The following is a 20988-nucleotide window of genomic DNA, read 5'->3' as shown; positions in this document are numbered from 1 at the left end:
ACCCTATGTAGGGGGAACAGTCCCCATTCTGCTCTGTGTCAGTGTGTATCATGGTCTCTGTGGACGGGGAACAGTCTCTATTCTGCTCTGTGTCAGTGTGTATCATGGTCTCTGTGGACGGTGAACAGTCTCTATTCTGCTCTGTGTCAGTGTGTATCATGGGCTCTGTGGACAGGGAACAGTCTCTATTCTGCTCTGTGTCAGTGTGTATCAGGGGCTTTGAGGACAGGTGTCAATCCATACCTGCCAAGTGACCCTATGTAGGGGTAACAGTCCCTATTCTGCTCTTTGTCAGTGTGTATCATGGTCTCTGTGGACGGGGAACAGTCTCTATTCTGCTCTGTGTCAGTGTGTATCATGGTCTCTGTGGACGGGGAACAGTCTCTATTCTGCTCTGTGTCAGTGTGTATCATGGTCTCTGTGGACGGTGAACAGTCTCTATACTGCTCTGTGTCAGTGTGTATCATGGTCTCTGTGGACAGGGAACAGTCTCTATTCTGCTCTGTGTCAGTGTGCATCAGGGGCTTTGAGGACAGGTGTCAATCCATACCTGCCAAGTGACCCTATGTAGGGGGAACAGTCTCTATTCTGCTCTGTGTCAGTGTGTATCAGGGATCATTAGGATAGGTGTCAATCCATTTCTGCCAAGTGACCCTATGTAGGGGGAACAGTCCCTATTCTGCTCTGTGTCAGTGTGTATCAGGGATTTGACTATCTTTATTTAGATTGAAAAATTACAATTCCAGGAAAAATTGAACAAACATTTACAAGAACATGTTATGCACATCATAGAAACAACGTGAACCTCTTTAAAGCCACAAACTTAAGACAAAAAATACGTACACACAATGTGTAAGGGTTTGAAAGAATATTCTGAATCCTTACATGTTTACTTTATTTTTTGTTTGTTTGATTTTTGTGAACCATATATAAACTACAAGCAGCGTGAAAACTATAAAAACTCAAGTGGCCATGCTGATCAAATTAAATAGTATGCTTTACACAGCGTATAAGGGTGATGTCACAGCACAACGGGAATCTAACAGGGGAAGAGGTGAAAGTCATCCTCCCCCTCCCACGACCCCGCCATATCTGCCAAGTGACCCTATGTAGGGGTAACAGTCTCTATTCTGCTCTGTGTCAGTGTGTATCATGGTCTCTGAGGACGGGGAACAGTCTCTATTCTGCTCTGTGTCAGTGTGTATCAGGGGCTTTGAGGACAGGTGTCAATGTTAGGTGATTTCTGCCCTTTATGGATTAAAAGCAGACTCTGCATCAACTGTGTAATTTTCCATGGGAGTTTTGCCATGGATCCCCCTCCGGCATGCCACAGTCCAGGTGTTAGTCCCCTTGAAACAACTTTTCCATCACTTTTGTGGCCAGAAAGAGTCCCTGTTGGTTTTAAAATTCGCCTGCCCATTGAAGTCAACGGCGGTTCGCGCGGTTCGCCGGTTCGCGAACATTTGCGGAAGTTCGCGTTCGCCGTTTGCGAACCGAAAATTTCAGGTTCACGACAACACTACCTCTATTATACACCTATGCTCATTAGGATTTGTAGGTATCACTTTATTATAGTTGTCTAACCTTTTCCTATGCCAGTTTTAGATCTCCTTCTTGGGAGATTTTTTCTTTTTTCAGTTTATTAGCATAATTTCGGGGACCCTTGGTGTTGTACGTGGCTGGGTGGAGGAAGAGACCTTCAATTACATCAGTGAGGACAAGGAACGGACATGGCTAGCTTGGTATCCAACCTTGTGCAAATGGGGAGTTTGCGGTTGTGCAAATGGACTGTTTGCGGTTGCTTGCGGTGCGTTAAACGGTGGAGTTTGGTCTGTCACTGTGAAGCGGGCGTAACCCTTACACTACGTGATCGATACAACATCATACAGTAGGTCCCCCCCCTCATTATTTTTATGGCCCCCACCCACCGCTCACGGGTGGGGCGGGCGGGAGGACAGTAGCCCCCCCCATTGTGATTTATGGCCCCCATCCACCGCTCAGGGGTGGGGGCCGGGGTGAGGACAGTAGCCCCCCTTATCCTTATTTACTGAATATTCCCCTGTATAACAATGTTTGGCATTTAGTGAATATTCCCTATTCTGCTCGTTGTAAGCGTGTAACAGGGTCTCTGAGGACAGGTGTCAATCCATATCTGCCAAGTGACCCTATGTGCTGTTCTGGCTCTGCTCCCCTGCGCGCAGCTTAATGAGACCGCGGCCGGAATATGACGTCAAAAGTGTTGTATTTTCGTCTACCATTTCCTTTTTATGTATATGGAATTGGGAGCCAGAGAATTCAGTCAATTCAAATCCTGGCAAGGTCAACTCAGCCATTCATTCTTCCAAGGTCAATAAAATGAGTACCAACAATTGGGTAATAGTAACATCTATTGTTTTTTCAGCTGCTGGTTTGGTTAATTCCAAGAATGTGCTTTGCATCTCCCTGGGAGAAAGGTGCTATATAACCACTAGTTATTATTATTTAAAAGCATTGAATATTATGCTTCAATAAGCTTAATAACTCCAGCATTTTAATGTTGGGTTATTAAATAACGTAAAAATTAAATAAAATGTAGGGAAAAAATTCCAAAAATAGTTTCTATTTTGTAAATATACAAACACCAAATTGTTACGAGCCATGTTCTAATAAATCTCAAAACATGAACTTAGCAAATAATTGCTACTGATTTTAGTTTAGAACCAGCAATAGTTTATGGGTCAGCCAATAAGCTATTAATAAATCTTGTAATTATGCTAATGTTATCATGATGTTAATGTATTTTGTTTGCTTACTCCAGCTGGTGTTTCCCTCATTTTACCTTTAAATCTAAAGGCAACTCTAATATGTTCATGTTTTATCAGATACAGCCAACTTCTAAAATGAAAAAGTAACATATGTTGAGAAAGTTGTATTCTTGCTAAATTATTAACCAACAACGGGTCTATAGTGACACCAGACAGTAAGAAATGTATTATAACTGATCAAGGTGTTGCCATGTATGTGATCTACTTGGATTTTGCTAAGGTATTTGATATTGTTTCACAAAATAGGTTTGTGTTTATATTGAAAGAAATTGCTCTAGATGAAAATGTGTGTTTTTGGATAGAAAATTGGCTTAAAGATAGACTACAGTGAGTTGTCATTAATGGTAAATTTTAAAGCTGGACAAAAGTAGTAAGTGGAGTCAATCTGGGTTCTGTTCTGGGCCTACTATTTAACCTATTTATAAATGACACTGAAACAGGTATTGAAATCATGAGTCAGTGCTTGCAGATGACATAACACTAGGAAAGGTAATACAGTGTGAACAGGATATTACTTGGCTGCACAGAAATATAGATACATTGACTGGGCACTCAAATGACAGATGAAATGTATTGTAGATAAATGCAAGGTTATGCAATTGGGGTAAAAATGCACAAGCAACTTACAAGCAACTAACACCCTAAATTGTAGTGAGTTAGGGAAAACAACACATGACACGGATTTTGGTATTATCATAGACAACTATATCACATGTCACTAATATCACTAAATGTCACATGGCTTTAGAATGAAGGTGTAATGATTATGCTGTGTAAGTGTATTTTACAAGCAGCTATTAAGTGTACTTAGCATTTTATAGAACATGTTGAATTAGTGGACGGATATTGAAGTGCAGTATTTATACAATGTGTATATTGGTTAATAGTGTTAATAGGTATACAAGGCACGTTGAGGTTTGATTTTCGGGAAGCAGAAGGGAAGAGCAATAATTCTGTTTTATACACATATTGGAAGGCAGAATATATAGTGATACATCAGGATTTGAGTTCTCTATTTTGTAGATCTTGAAACTGAATAACAACAATGTGAACATGATGAACAGTTTAATGATAAAACGCAGTCTGGCTGAGTGTAATTAGAGTTACAGGTCAAAGACAGCTTTCATACTACAGACTGGCCTCATCCAAATGCAATATTCTGTCCTTTACTACACTTCTGGGTTGGGTTTTCTTTTAGCAGAATGACATAATATCCTCATATTCACCTTTAGTAATGTAAGCATGTGGTTTTCAAGTGCCTAGAACTTAGCAAATGGTGTCTTATGAATCAATGTCTCGCAGGTGAAAGACAGGGTAAAACATTGCTGTAGCTATAATTTGTCACTTTTGCAGGGTTAATGATAATCTGGGTCTTCTTCAGATATCTTTCATTTCAATATACAAAGAGCATAGACTTTCACACAGATAGCTGAAAAATACGACCATAATACATATTTGACCTTTTCTGTTCTTTAAAGGACCACTCTAGTGCCAGGAAAACATACTCGTTTTCCTGGCACTAGAGTACCCTGAGGGTGCCCCCACCCTCAGGGACCCCCTCCCGCCGGGCTCTGGGGGGAGGAAGGGGTTAAACTTACCTCTTTTTCCAGCGCCGGGCGGGGAGCTTTCCTCCTCCTCTCCATCTTGATCGCGACGTCATCGGCTGAATGCGCATGCGCGGCAGGAGCCGCGCTCGCATTCAGCCGGTCGCATAGGAAAGCATTTACAATGCTTTCCTATGGACGCTTGCGTGCTCTCACTGTGATTTTCACAGTGAGAAGCACGCAAGCGCCTCTAGCGGCTGTCAATGAGACAGCCACTAGAGGATTTAGAGGCTGGATTAACCCTCATTATAAACATAGCAGTTTCTCTGAAACTGCTATGTTTATTAAAAAAAGGGTTAATCCTAGAGGTACCTGACACCCAGACCACTTCATTAAGCTGAAGTCGTCTGGGTGCCTAGAGTGGTCCTTTAACCCCTTAAGGACACATGACATGTCTGACACGTCATGATTCCATTTTATTCCAGAAGTTTGGTCCTTAAGGGGTTAAAGCAGAGTTGTCGCATTGGTGTTATAGCTAGCTAAAAATTAAGTAATGGTGTGCCATAGTAATTTATTAAATTTGTGAACAATGCTGGCAGGGAGGGGGTTAAGAGTGTTTGGGATAGTCCATAAATCAATATAAATTAAAGGGACACTATAGTCACGAGAACAACTACAGCTTATTGAATTTGTTCTGGTGAGTAGAATCATTACCTTCAGGCTTTTTGCTGTAAACACTGTCTTTTCAGAGAAAATGCAGTGTTTACATTACAGCCTAGTGATAACTTCACTGGCCACTCCTCAGATGGCTGTTAGAGATCCTTCCTGGGTCATGGCTGCTTAAAATGCATCCAAACATTCAGTGTCTCCTCAGACACTGAACAGACACTGAACTTTCCTCATAGAGATGCATTGCTTCAATGTATCTCTATGAGGAGATGCTGATTGGCCAGGGCTGTGTTTGAATCATGCTGACTCTAATGTGCCTCTTTCTCAGTCTCAGGCAATCCTATGGGGAAGCACTGTGATTGGATCAGGCTACCACTTCTGCTGATGTCAAGCAGCTCCAGACTTGAAAACAAGTAAGATTTCTATATTTAGGGAGGCATGAAGGGATCAGGGGGGATAGATGGGGGTTTTAACCTTATAGGGTCAGGAATACATGTTTTTGTTCCTGACCCTATAGTGATCCTTTAACACACGAATTGGGAAGGTAAAGGCATTCTTCAGTTCAGATAACCTGTATGCTATTTGTTAATAATCTACTACTCTTTGAGCTGATCTCTGAAACTAAAAAAGTGCGTGTGTGTGTTAATTTTTTTTTTTAATAAATTATTTTCTTACAGTTACCAACTATCAAGGGTCCAGGAATAAACTCTCAATTTTAAAACTCTGTGCATCCTTCCAACCGTTTTGTCTCTGGTGTCCATATTAAAAGCTCGCCATTGACTCTCTCGCTTCCAGTTCTCATTTATCCTAATGTTCCCAGGAATGTATTTTGATTTGGGGATTTGCAGGACTTAAAAAACTGACATTGTTAGGAATGTCTACCTTGAATAAAAAAAATAAAAAAAACCTACAAAAACACATAAAAAATACAAAGTAAACCGGCCCTATGTATATACATAAATATGTTGGAGGATATATATCAGAAGACATAGAGAGGATAAGAGTTAAAAACTTTCGTTCTAGAACACAAGAGCATAAAAATGTGGGAAGCAAACGCTTTATGAAAAGAGAGAAAAATAAAATTCTGTCTGGACTCCTCTCCCTGGATGATTAGCCATGCAAGGCAATTTGAAAAGTGATGGAAAGCAGAAACAGTGGCCACGATAGTGGATTGAGCATCTGTAACCTTTCCGCCTAAAGCCAGAAACCAGACGGTAGAAATATTTGGGAATTTATAGACAGTGAGGATCACAGCTGTGGTGAATCTGCTGAAGCTAAAAACTCGCAAAACGCAGCTTGGATGCCTGTCAAGAGAATCAATTCATAATTCAGGGTTTCATTTTATGCAGCACTAATAAATAATAAACGTCAACATGCCCAGAGTACCTTACACATGGGGCTTTGATAGAATAGGATACTGTTTGCAGAGTAAAGTAAATTCTAGTTTATTGTCTGCCTGTGTTGCTGTTTCTTGTCCTTCATTGTGGCTATGAATATATATAATAGTAGTGATGTGTATTTTTTTGTTTTTTTTTAATCTGTGTTTGTGGTTTTCTGCTCGATATATAATAATATCAAAACATTTATCCAGCAAAAGTAAATTAACTGTTCATGAGGTTTGCTATATATGTAGCGATGTACAATGGGTGGACTAACAGACATGTATTTGGAACCAGACAAGTTGGGCGCACAGGAACAGAGGGATTGAAGGCCCTGCTCAATGAACTTACATGATAGAGGGAGTAGGGTATAGTGACAGAAAAGGTAAGGGTAGGGTAGAAAAGTAGGTTGCTAGGATAGTATTCATTGAGGGCTTGGTGTTTTGTTTCGATGACAGTTGCAGGAGAGAAATCAGGGTCAGGGGTGGGAAAGCTGTTGACAGTTTAATTTGTTATGTTTTCCTGAAGAAGTAAGTTTTCAAAGATTGTTTGAAGTAGTGGAGACTGGGTGAAAGTCTAACAGAGAGGGGAAGAGCATTCCATAGGAATGGTGCAGCCCTAGAGAAGTCTGGTGAGGTAGGAGTACGAACAGAGGTTAGACGTAGGTCTTCGGGAGAGGGTAGGGGCAAAGACGGGACATATTTGTGTATTAGTGAGGATGGTTAGGTCGGAGCAGCAGTGTCTGAAGATTTGTAAGCAAGTACCAGTATCTTAAATTGAGCCCTCTATCTTATGGGAAGCCAATGCAGGGACTGACATTGGGGGGAGGTGTGGGAACTGCGGGCGGACAGAAAGATGAGCCTCGCCGCCGCATTCATTATAGATTGCAGCAGTGCAATCTGGGAGCACGTAAGAACACTGAGAAGCAGATAACAGAAGCCAAGAGAGAGAGGACAGTGGCATGGACAAGTACCTTAGCCGTATCAATTGTTAAATAGAGGGGGATGCGTGCAACGTTTTTAAGATGGAAGCAGCAGGATTTGGTGATTGATTAGACATGAGGGGTGAAGGAGAGGTTGGAGTCAAAGAGAACACCTAGGCAGTGAGCCTGCAAGATAGTGCTGAGGGAGGGAAGACCAGAAGTTCTGTTTTAAACAGGTTAAGTTTAAGGACATGAGCAGCCATCCAGTTGGAAATAGCAGAGAGGCAGTCAGAGACACGAGTCAAGAGGGGTGGGGAGAGATAAGGGGAGGACAGATAGATTTGCATGTCATAGAAAGGATATTGGAAGCCAAAGGAGCTAATGAGTTTACCAAGGGAGGCAGTATAGATTGATAACAATAGAGGGCCAAGGACAGACTATTGGGGAACACCAACAAAGAGTAATTGGGACAAAGAGGCAGAGCCAGGAAAAGAAACCCTAAAAGAGCACTGGGAGAGGTAGGAGGAGCACCAGGAGAGATCGGTATCTCATAGAACAAGATTGCAGAGGATGAGAAGAAGCTGTTAATGTTCAACCATGTCAAAAAGCAGAAAAAAGTTCAAAGAGAATTAGGATAGAGTAGTGACCACGGGATTTTGCAGTGATAAGATCATTGAATACTTTGGTCACAGCTGTTTTCAACAGAGTGACAAGCGCAGAATCCAGATTGAAGTGGGTCAAGCAGAGAGTTGGATTTGATCAATGGAGTGTTGCAATGATGGTTGTTCTTCCCCACGTTTCTCCCATCTCCACACATGATTTCTGAAACTCACCTAGTTTCGTCATCGGCTTCTTGGTCACCTCTCAACCTAGCCAAGTTCATTTTACCCCGATAACTCAGTTTGGCAGAGGGCCAACTCTAGGAATAGTCCACATTCTTCCAAACTTCTTCTCTTTAAGAATTATGGCGGTTACTAGGGACCTTTAATGCCTCTGAAATGTTTCTGCAGCCTTCCCCACATCTGTGCTTTGACACAGTCAACTGTCTGTAAGCTCTGCAGGAAGCTCTTTTGACCTCATGGCTTAATTTTTTACTTGGCTATGCATTTACAGCAGGGAAACTATATATAGACACAAGTGTGTGCCTTTCCAACTCATGTCTAATCAAGTGAATTGCTGCAGGTGGACTCTAGTGAAAGAAACATCTCGAAGATAATTTAGAGAAAGTTTGAAATGTCATAGCAAATTGCCTGAATACTTACGTCAATGTGATATTTCAGCTTTTTCTTTTAAATAAATTTGTTTTCAATTTTCATTATAAATTTGTAAATCTGTATTGTTTTGTAATGACATGGTATTGAGTGTGGATTGATTGAAACAATTGTAGCTAAAGATTGCAACATAAAAAAGGTTTAAAAAAAATTATGGGGTCTGGATATTTTCTCAATGCAAAGTACATTTTAAGTATATGTTTTTAACCTACTTAATGGTATTCATTATATTAATTTTAGAAGGATGGATGACTGAGATAACCTTGCCAGTAATTAATGTTACAATTTAATGAGATACTGTGTCTTTCTGTGCATCACAGGCTCTTAATCCATCCATTGAAACAGAGTCAATTGACATGCTGTATTTCCTGTTGCACAACAGAGATATAATTTGTTTCCACTTTGCTACATGTGATGCACTTTTATAAAAGTCAAATGGGATCTAGAACCAAGCGGAAATAAAGGATAGGATGGACTTAGCCTACATAGAGATCGACACTGGAAAGAGTGAAGGGAGACTGAGCTGTGATTTGTTCACGATGTCTCAAGGTACATATGGATATTCTACCAAAAAAAGTTGTCCAAAGTTTTCAGACTATTATTGATCAATAAAATAAATTAGGGCCAGGCATTCGGGATTGCTGCAGGAAGGCAGGTTTACTGAAACAAAAAATTGCAACGTTTCAGCCTACACAGAGGCCTTTATCAAGCTTGGTAAAGCCCTCTGTGTAAGTCGAAACGTTGCAGTTTTTGTTTCATAGAAACAAGAAAACATATGTGACGGCAGATAGGAACCATTCGGCCCATCTAGTCTGCCCAATTTTCTAAATACTTTATTAGTCTCTGGCCTTATCTTATAGCTAGGATATGTTACCTGTTCATGTTCTTGTTTCTTTCCTTTTAGATTGTAAGCTTGTGGACAAGGCCTTTTAAATCTATTGTGTCAATGTTTTTGTTTTCGAATGGAAAAAAAAAAATATCCAGGCACACCTGAGGTTTCTTCTAAAAGGCAGTCTTTATTTGAAACAAGGAAGTGGAGACGTCTCGGCTCCTCTCTGAGCCTTTTGATGCTTGATAAAGGCTCAGAGAGGAGTAGAAACGTTGTCTCCACTTCCTTGTTTCTAATAAAGGTGTGCCTGGATATTAATGTTTCCCATTTGACGTCTTTAGTGTGTGCATTATAGTGTGTGCATTATACTCTTTTTTTTCTTTTTTGTCAAACTGTTTGTATTTTTATTCACTAATGCTGAATCTAGTCCAAACTACAGAACATGTATTCACTATATTAATAACAAGAGTAGCAGTGCTGACAATAGTAACAATTATACTATATAGCAACAATAGGAAAACGAGGGGAAAATGGATAAGAAAATGATATGTGATGGTACATTCCAACAAAGTACCAGTGAATAAGAAAATAGATCTTGTCCATATAAATCAGAATTTATTTGTGAAACAAGTCATGCGTGCAGTGACCTCAATATCCGACTCCATAGCGTGCATCTTAGCTTTGCATAGCAAAGTATAAACTACTTATCTACAGTCTCTGCTGCAGCTCCGAGCACTACAATTCTGTAAAGTAGTAATCTTGGAGATTATCTGCAGCTGAACCGTTACCTCCCTTGGGAACTCAATAACAGCAAAATGAGTTAGATAAGCGTAATAAATACATGTTTGAAAAGAAAACCGAATTTCATATTGTTCAGATGGAACGTCACATATGGATTGGAAATGAATTTTGAACGTAATTCAGTCAACAGAATGGACCAAATAGGATCCATTATCTTCCTGTGGTTTCTATTTAAATGTCATTTGAAAGTTGATGTGTTAACATTATACCAAGATTAGGGGCAAAGCAAATATCAGTCCGGCTTCCAAATTAGTATGAACGTAGTGTAATCCCTTTAAAATACATGTTTCACTCAACATTAAAAATAGCTTCTATTGGGAGCATGTGGAAATCACATTGGCTATTCATTCTCAGGCATTTGCAACATTGAGTCTAGATAATTCCTATATAATTATATTGAAAAATTCTATCTTGGAAGGCAGATTCCATCACTAAATAAAAAAATATAGATTTTAGAAAAATCATGATGAAATACTTTGCAATATACAGAAAATTGACCCCTGGGTTTTGTTTTCCGCAGCATTGGTTGCTATTGGGTTAAATCTGAGAGCATATGTTTTTGTGCGGATGTACCCAATAATTACCGTGAATATTTGGTTGATGTCTTGTAAGGGTGTACGCCTTTGGCACGCATATTGTGAGACTTGCACACATGATGAAGAGGGCGAAGTATTGAAACTGGCAGAACAATCTTGTTGTACCTGAAGAGAAAAATACATACAAGGACAATTTCAATGTTATAAAAATCAAGCTTTTTTTTTTTTTTTTTTTTACCCCTCTCTTTTTCAGACATTCCAAAGTGCTTGCCTTACAATTTACAAAAAAAAAAATCTGCACAAATCTTGTTTAAAAAAGAACCCCTCTAATTATAATTATCGCGGTCCAACGCAATGAGGCCGGTAATTTACCACAATTAACTTCACGTGTGCAATAGTGGAATCAGCACTGATTGCCTCTAAACGTATTAATCGTGAAGATTTGAAAGGTGGCAAACCCTATTCAGCAAGAAGTATGTAATCTGTGAAAATAATACGCTTTAAAAAAAGAAAAAAAATTAACATTGCATACATTGTTTTCAGTGAAATAGCACAGACGTATGGGGCTCCATATATCTTTTACTCATAAACCGATAGGAATTGATTGACTTAACAGTGCAATGGGGTTAAAGAACAGTCAGCTTGTCAACTGGTTTATATTGGCCTAAACTTTGCAAGCGCTTTGTAAAATCACAATTTAGCAAATAAACCCCTAAGTATAGTAAGCCGCTATATTTATATGCATTTTAGTGACAGAGAATCAGAAATCCTTCGAAACAGACAAAGAAATAAATCTATGCCTGCTTTTATCATTCCAACTACCATGAAAAGTAAAAACACAGAAAATATGTATGTTGTTTTTTTTGTTAGAGACGTGATACTTTTAATTGATCCACCTTGACACCGTCATGAAAATTTATCTACAATTTAAAATAAAATGAAAATAAATATATAAAAATTACTTTACAGTGTGAAGTTTGTTTGACATCCTTTATGTAGACAGATTTTTTTTTTTTGTCAAGGACAATAAGACAAAGGGAACATGGAAAAATACGTTAGACGTAGGCAAGTCTACAATTAAACAGCTAAGTGATAAACAAAAAACGAAAAATAAAATAAGAAACAGTTCCATGGTAAGGGCACAATGCAAGGTATAGCTACACTGTATCCAATCCAAAACCAAACTTATGGGAGTTACTGAAGTATATCTGAGGAAAGAAGGAAAATGGGGAAAAGAAGGGAAGAGACAGGAAACAAGGGTTACGATCGCCAATGGCCCACACAGCCAAACCCTGGTCACAAGGTCAGCCCCAGGTAGTTGACTGAGCTTCAGGTCTAAGAGACCCCTTCAGAAACCTCAGTATCTGTATCTGTTGATTTTGAAACAGTCTAACCACGGGTGTCAAATCTCCATATACTTAACTGAACAGTCAGAAAAAGCAGCAATAAGCACCTTCAGGGCTCTAATGTCAAGATTGAGATTTTTGTGCAAATCTCTAGATATTATATGATCAACCTTGAGCACTGCACCTTTCAGTAGGGAGCTTGGCCGCTCAGGAGACTCCCGTGCTGTGGTCTATGGCAGTGTTTCCCAACCCAGTCCTCAAGGCACACCTACCAGTCCAGGATTTAAGGATTACCCAGTTTTGTCTAAGGTGTTTTCTAAAAACACCTTAGACAAAACTGGGTAATCCTTAAATCCTGGGCTGGTAGGTGTGCCTTGAGGACTGGGTTGGGAAACACTGGTCTATGGAGTCTGTGCTGTAGAACATGTTTAAACCAGCACTGTGAGGGTTGACGTGCAGATTGGGAACTAGCTGAAGAGATTAGTTATGTAATAGTCAAACTCACTACCTACACAACGATAACTTTCATCTGTCGAACTGTTTGCTACATACTGTGTTTGGGGAGGGGCTTATTATCAGATATTAAAGTTCCCTGTGATCACCATGCCTTAGATTTGAACGAGCCAGGCTATTCAGTAAAAGAGAAGTCAGGTTTAATAAAATAAAAAAACAAGGATGCATTAATATAGCCAACTATTAAAAGGACACTATAAGCACCAGAGCAATGCAGATTACGGTTTTGGTTCTATGTTAAAGAGATTGTACCTGCAGTATATAAAACAAGAAAACAAATAAGGAATAATGGCACTAAAATCAAAATGCAAAAAATTGATAAAAGTGCTGCTAAAAATCGCCCAAGTACTTGGTCACTTGAAACACTTAATACATATGTAGAATTTTAAGATAAAAATAAAGTGTTTTGCGCACACAATGGTAAAGATAACTTCTCAGCATATAATAGTAGGTATAACCTATATAGTATAAACATAAAAGACCATCATAGAGTAATATGTGCATACATAGACTGATAATAAAAAACTTGGAGCACTCACAAATTTTAGAGCTCATATGAGTCAGCTCTTAACTTTGCTGGCATTTCATCAATCGTATGATGATGTGATTATTGTTATTACTATATATAAAACACCACAAATTCCATAGTGCTGTACAATGGGTGGACTAACAGACACGTATTTGGAACCAGACAAGATGGACGCACAGGAACAGAGGGATTGAGGGCCCTGCTCAATGAGCTAACATGCTAGAGGGAGTGGGGTATAGTGACACAAAAGTTAAGGGTAGGAAAAGTAGGTTGCTATGATATTATTAATTGAGGGCTTAGTGTTTTGTTTTGACAGGTTCAGGAGAGCAATCAGGGTGCGGAGAGGGAAAGCAGTTGACAGTTTAATTGATATGCTTTCCTAAAGAAGTAAGTTTTTAAAGATTTTTCTGAAGTAGTGGAGACTGGGTGAAAGTCTAACAGAGAGGGAAAGGGCTTTCCATAGTAATGGTGCAGCCCTAGTGAAGTCTTTAGGGTGAGCGTCAGGGGTAGGAATAACAACAGAGGTTAGACGTAGGTCTCTGATAGAGCGTAGGGGCCGGGTCAGGACGTATTGGTATATTAGTGAGGATAACCAGGTTGGAGCAGCGTTGTGTGGAGATTTGTAAGCAAGTATCAGAATCTTAAATGTGAATTAGAAGATGTGATTTAGTATAAATTTCACCTACAACCATAAAGGTCATCTAGAACAGTGTTTCCCAACCCAGTCCTCAAGGCACACCTACCAGTCCAGGATTTAAGGATTACCCAGTTTTGTCTAAGGTGTTTTTTTCTTTTTTTCTAAAAACACCTTAGACAAAACTGGGTAATCCTTAAATCCTGGACTGGTAGGTGTGCCTTGAGGACTGGGTTGGGAAACACTGATCTAGAAGATGTGCTTTAAAACATACTGTCCCTGCAGTATGTTGTGAGTAAAAGCAGTGTTTGCATTCCTGTCTAGAATCACCTCTAGTAATCTCTCATATTTTACAGGGTTATGGGAAATAGACGTGGTAATTACCATATCGCATCAGGACTGAAGTAGACGTTTTAAGTTAAATAAAAATTGTTCTATAGCAAGTAAATATCAAGACCTTGGATATAAAATTATATCTAGGTGGTATAGAACCCCTGCCGATATGCATAGGTATTTCCCAGTAATCTCAAAAAAATACTGGCGGTGTTTAAATTCAGTGGGAGACCTGCTAAATTTATGGTGGCTATGCCCGAAAATTCAATCTTTCTGGGAAAAGGTAGAAAATATACTAAAGGTGGTAGTGGACCCCCAATTTCAGTTAACGCCGGAGTTGGTCTTGTTGTGGCATATAAATAAAGAATTACATGGGGCTAGGATTTCTTTGGGAATCTTATTAATAAATGCAGCGAAAGAGCTTATTCCACTTCATTGGAAACAGATAAAAAATACCCACAGTTAAAGAATGGTATAGTAAAATTAATAAGATTTAAAAAAAACTAAAAAAAAACTTAATTTACAGGGGGACATTAAAGGAAGAAGAACACAGGAAGAGATGGGAACCTTGGGAAAAGTTTTATAATAGTTCCTATAATAAGAATTGTTTGGGCACTATAATTTCGATCCAAGGGGAGGTTTTGTGAAGTTTTGTAACTACAGTGGTGGAAAAAGTTCTGTTTCAATGGGGGGAGGGAGACGTAGAGAATTTATACCTTTTTTTTTCTCTGCTGGTGGGGAATGATCCCTTCGCACTCCTATAAAAGAAAAAGTCTACCCCAAATAAGTATTTACTCCATCAGCCTGAAAAAGGAAAATCCCAATTATCGAAGTTTCCAAGCTAGTCATAGTGCAATACATTAGGAGGTCCGTCTTCCATATGATCTCCACCTCATTCTCCTACGAGGCAAGAAGATGAACATTGTTTGGCAAGAGGGCAATAAACCAAGCAACAATGTATGCTACCTTAAAAAAGAAATATATCTATGTAAAAAGAAGAGGGTTTCATTCCGCGAAAAGTTCTCTCTGGGTAATATCTATGGTTTCATTCATCTCCCTGTCAGGCTCCACCACCCTTTTCATTTTTCTTCCATTATTCTTTTCCGATATACTTCTTTTTTCGTAAACCATGTATCAGCATCATAACCAGCGACCTCTTCTCCCCTCTGACACATTATTCTTCCTCTCGTGTTCTTGTACCATGCTTCCTCTAAATTGTAACCTCATGTAAGTAGGGCTTCTTCACCTCTCTTTTTCTTTCAACGTTTATTTTCTTTGTCATTTATTTGCCTTTTTTATGGCAACATGGTAAAATTGTTAAGCGCTGCGGAATACGTTCGTGCAACATAAATAATAATAATAATAATGTGATATGGTGATTAGAAGGGATAAAACTGTACTGATCTGCAGAGTTCAAAATAATTATATTATATCTAATTGCATTACCAGCAAGAAACTAATACAAATGCAAATTTCTTGTTGCAAAATATATTTGTAGGTTGTTTTGAAATAAAAGTGTTTATATGTCTTCCTGCGAATTTGGCTAAAGGCGATTTATTCATGCAGAAAATTATGAAGGTAAAAACCTTTTGCTAATAAACAGATGAAAAATATCAAAAGCCCCTTAAGGAGCACTTCAAATATAAGTAATAAACTATATTAGAGATATTTCTGCAGGCTACGTGCTGCTTTAGCACAAGTGCAACAATGATAATTTAGTGAGGATCAAACAATATTGCACAAATCTGCACATATCCTGGGAAAACTGATTAGAAATTATAACTAATACAACCTTTTAAAATAACAGTTATGGAGGTGGAGACAAAAATGCCAAATAAATAAAAGCTGACCTTTATAAGTAGGAAATTTAAAATGAAAAAAAGTGATACAAATATATCCTTTAAATATTCAAATTCAGTCCGCAAGATCAATGAAACAGAGTACGCATATACATTTATTTAAAGATTAAAGGTACATTGTCTTTACCATCCATTTTCAAAGCGTATGTTTAACGCTAATAGATGTATTTAGCGATTTACAAGCTACATTACAGCAGAGGGCTGTACAATAAATAAAGTATGTATAGAGTGTATGTATATGTTATTTAGAGAGTACTAACAGATGTCACATGATTGAATTGTGACTATTGCTTATATTAAAGAAACATACCAGGCACCATAACAACTTCATATCAATAAAGTTGTTATGGTGCCAGGGATCCCTTGTACTGGCTCATTTTTAGGCTCCCCATTTATAAAAAAATACTTGAAGAAAGTATGCATCTTTTCAAGCTTTTTATATGAATGGGGAGCCCCTGATTTTCTGAAGGTGTCAACTGAACACTCTCAGCCAATCAGCGACACCCCTGCCTGATGCAGCCCAATCCTTGCAGTTTCCAGAATTTCAGCATATGGAACATAGAAACATAGAATGTGATGGCAGATACGAACCATTCGGCCCATCTAGTCTGCACAATTTTCTAAATACTTTCATTAGTCCCTGGCCTTATCTTATGCCTATCCCACGCATGCTTAAACTCTTATACTGTGTTAACCTCTACCACTTCAGCTGGAAGGCTATTCCATTTATCCACTACCCTCTCAGTAAAGTAATACTTCCTGGTATTATTTTTAAACATTTGTCACTCTAATTTAAGACTATGTCCTCTCGTTGTGGTAGAGAGATCCAGCACTGGAACACAAACTTTGGAGAACAGTTTAACCAGTAAAGATAAGCTAGTGCCAAAAGACCATCTGGCACCACAACAACTTTATTTTGATGAAGTTGTTATGGTGCCCTGAGTGTTTCTTTAAGTATTTTGGTCCCTGCATATTCAGCACTTTAAAGCTTATATTTCAGTAGGGGGGAGGTGGGGGGGCATACAGTATGTGTCATACTAATACAGACACGGTAAAAAGTGGTAAATAGATTCAGACAATAGGTTGTAAAGTCCTTGTCACGTAGAGATTCCAATCTGAGTTTTATTCAGGCGTATTCCCTGCAGACATCACTAACACTGTGTAGTGAACTCACTCACCCAGTCCATCTCTATTCTAGCATCATATTAAAGTAATTTGCTGGAGATAGTGCTGTGAAAGGATGAAATGTTACTATAATTACCATATTCTTGTATCATAACCTATTCTGTTCTTCACACCAGTACGATATTTGAAACACGTGTCAAAGACACCTTGCACTTAAAATAGCGAGCTGTAATATATAGACGTTCTATTATAGATACAGTCTCCTTAACGTTCACCTGGAAACATCATTAAGCTAGAGTTCTGTTTACAACTGGAAAATTGGATTAACCAGCGAGGCACAAATTAGAATTTAAAAGGGAATAAAATTACATAATTTTTGATATGTTAGTTTCATGCTACTTTGATTTCCATTTTCGTATACAGCTCTCCAAAGTCAACTTAAATGGAAATGAAATGTCTCCAAGGCGTTGTGACAATGATTGTCAACGAAAAGATGCAATCAGATAAATATATTGTGTACAAAGTGCTAACTCACGTTAAGATCTTACCTGGCAGCCCAAACTGTCTATTTTGCCGGCTTTACTTATCTAGCAACCACATCCTCTATCTAAAATCGTGTGTCTTGTATTCTTTACGAAATGTATTCATTTCCATTTCCTACTCTTGATCTTGAATGTTTAGAATTTTATATATCTATATATATATATATATATATATATATTTATTCAAAATCAGACATGATCATGTAACGATAGGCCTTGGGGAACTGCTATCTTTTTTCCTGATGTTATTTTCACTTTACCCAAAATATATTTCAAAATAATTGTTGGATATATTGTAGCAATGTTTTGCTAAGCTGCTAAAGAAACCCCCTGTTCTAGAATTGATGTATACTCTTGTGAATGTTCTAATGAGGTGTCTAGTGTGCATGAATGCATGTCGAGTGCCCTTTTCTGTTATGTGTGAGAAAAAAAGTTCAATGTACATGAATCGAGAACATGCTTTTCAGTTTTTAGTAGACCATCAGAACACTGATTGGTCCCCGTGAGTATCAACTATGCATGGTGTTCGGAGAGAGTGCTGGGCACTTTTGGGCCGTTTAATATGTGGTGCCAGCATGTATTTTGGTATTAAGCCTGGAAGACTGGTTTATTCATTCTGGTTTCTACATTCAGTTTGTTTGGGGGCTTTAGTGTTTACTTGTTTTTTACAGCAGAAGTCTCACATAGCCACTTACTATTTTTGATGGTGATTCTGTATCCTCATTACTTGTACCAAGTGATGCATCTATTTTTTGGAGGGAGTGAATTTTTTAACTAGAATTATGCTTTTAATGTATTGCAATAATTAATGTAGTAAGACTTTACCTGTGTTTGGTAGCTTGGTATGTATTGCTACATAGCTATATGTCCGTATGTCTATTGGTTTGATATTCTTATTTAATATATTTTGCGTGATTAAGTTAGAAATTACTGACTTTATTAGCTTGTGTCCCGTAGACTAAATATATATTGACATCCATTTTGTTCTATTCGTGTTTTTATTGTAAACACGCACTGTGCAATTTAGGCCCTAATAATCATCTTTAAAATTAGTCATTAGATGAAAATAGCCCTTGAGGTTGAGACCTTTCCAGACAGCAACACAGCTTGAGGTGTTGGGGAGTAGTCTGGCTGGTTGGCTCTGTGGACAGAAGAAGAGGACGATCTTCCAGCCTGAAAAGGGTTGCCTGTGTGGTAGAAAAATCAGGTAAAGGCGCTAAACTAAATATACGGCAGCAGTGAACCAGCAGGACTTCCCAATACCTGCTAATAATCAAAAAGTACAAAAACAGAGTGGTAGACTGCGCCACAGAAGAATTGTAAATAGTTAAATTATAAAAATGATATATACATACATACAGGATATTCCAACAATATGATGGTGAATATAAACCTTAAGAAAATACAAATATAAAACAATGATAGTGCAATATGTCAATTGAAAAGCTAATAAATAAAATAAAATAAACGGAAAACCAGTAAAAAGGCTAATTCACACATTGCAGAGCTACTGAGAGCTCTGACGCATAGCGCCTGGACGGTATAATCCCCGTCTTGGGATATAGGAATAATGGTGGGATGTAGTATCCAAAGCTCCACAGCCGTTCATAAAACAAAAACACAAATAAAATCCAATAGTATAGTATGTACTATAAATAATTGGTAAAAGGAAATGTATTAACCCTGTACACCATCCACAATCTCTGGTGGATCTCTGAGGGGAACTCTCTCGAGACTTGGACCTGCTCACTCGGAGTGGAGTGGACTATTGGTAAGGGTTCTCATTTCGGCCTGGAGAGGTGGATATTACTTTTTGGACACTACTTTGCTGAACTTGGCAGTTTCTACTGTTATTAAAGGCTTGGTGGTCGGATGATATTAAGTTTTCTTGCACAGCCATCTTGCCAAGGTAACCCTGTTACGTTTTAATGTGATTGTGACCACATCAACACATTTGCAGCCTTGTAATGTAAAAAGCATCTCTGAAGCATAATAGGAATGCAATCTCCGAGACACAAACGGAGTCAAAGTAAATTAAAAGGAAACAGTAAGAACATTTAGGGGGGTGTAAAACACATTTAAAATGTTCAAATGTAGCACTTGTTAAATACTATAATTCACTGCAATGGGTATTTAAGTGTGAAAGGCATAAAAGCGTATGGAAATAAGGAAAAAGAGATGGCTAGGGAGAGAACTCAGGAGGTTTAAGGATTAGCATAATTTCAAAGCAATGTACTTTTTCTATTTCTGCATTAAAAGTTGATAGATTTTATTTTTGAGCCCTATTGCTTGAACCGAGGTAAAAAACAAGAATACGTTAAACCGAGAGGGGGGGTGGGTTTCTTGTAAATGCAGACATAACTTAAAACGATTTCTAATTCTGCCATCATTAAAAAATATATATATATATATTAAAAAAAACAGCTACTCTGGGCTTCTAACTTTTAAAACGGAATGCATTTCCATATCCCTGAGGTAATAGCTCTGATAATTCATTACTTGCGAGGGAATGTAGCAACTGAACCTCTTTAACAAAAAGTAGCTTATGACTCTGATACTTAACTGAAATCAAGAAACGGCTCCATAAAATCCCTTTTTAGGATTCTGGCAGATCACCTTAACTTGCACTAAAGCTTTTTTGGATATGTTCCACGTTTGTAGATATTAAAGAGGAAACTGTGCTTAACTTTTGCTTCAGGGATTTCCAGAAAGTGCTATAAAAATGCCTTCTTTTACCAGCAAATGGACAAGAGGAGCTAAAACGCGGTTTAACTAAGACATACTGAGGAGTTTCTGAAAAGTTATTAACTGAGGGGGATCATCTTGGTTTTGTACTAGGGCTGTTCTTTTTTTCCTGGTCTAGTTTGCAAAAAAGCAAATAGCAATGTTTTAAGTGTGGAGTTGCTTGTATTTTATTAATATAAATGATTTAAGAGTGCAAAATATTCTATGAATAAAAAGCATTGAAAATATATGTATTTCATTTCTAGTATATCCTGGGGCCTACGTGTTGGTATTTTTCAACCTAAAGGATCTGTCCATGCACTCTGTAGTGGTTATGGTGTCAGGAGTGCCCTGAGATTCTCCTATTGTAAGTAGTCCAACCGTATTAGAAGGCATGACATTCAGGTTCCGACGAGTGCCACTCCCTTCTTTTATTACTTCAGCCAGAGGTAAGCTTAGCGGTGAAGAGCTTAGCTCATTGGCTGAGAGCAATCAGCTGATGCTCTTAGCCAATATGTTAGTCCTGGACTGCAGGACCTGCTTAGGGGCTTAGGAGAAGCACCTGGCAGACCCAGGTCAGAAGGCCAACCATTCTAAAATGTTTTCACTACATACAATGGGGAGAACG

At 38.4% G+C, this 20988-nt stretch overlaps 1 protein-coding gene across 1 annotated transcript in view; it reads right to left on the bottom strand.

Moving 5' to 3' along the window:
- DNTT (DNA nucleotidylexotransferase) overlaps positions 1 to 20988 on the bottom strand; it is a 231998-nt gene that overhangs the window by 187465 nt on the left and 23545 nt on the right. The window contains exon 3 of the mRNA XM_063433762.1: positions 10804 to 10920. Coding sequence (XP_063289832.1) covers positions 10804 to 10920 — 117 coding nt within the window. The remainder of the gene's footprint in view (positions 1 to 10803; positions 10921 to 20988) is intronic.

The sequence above is a fragment of the Pelobates fuscus genome, chromosome 10 (assembly GCF_036172605.1).
Source record: "Pelobates fuscus isolate aPelFus1 chromosome 10, aPelFus1.pri, whole genome shotgun sequence".
Classification (NCBI taxonomy): Eukaryota; Metazoa; Chordata; class Amphibia; order Anura; family Pelobatidae; genus Pelobates; species Pelobates fuscus.
The sequence above is the reverse complement of the archived record's forward strand: the minus strand, read 5'-3'. Positions and strand labels throughout refer to the sequence as shown.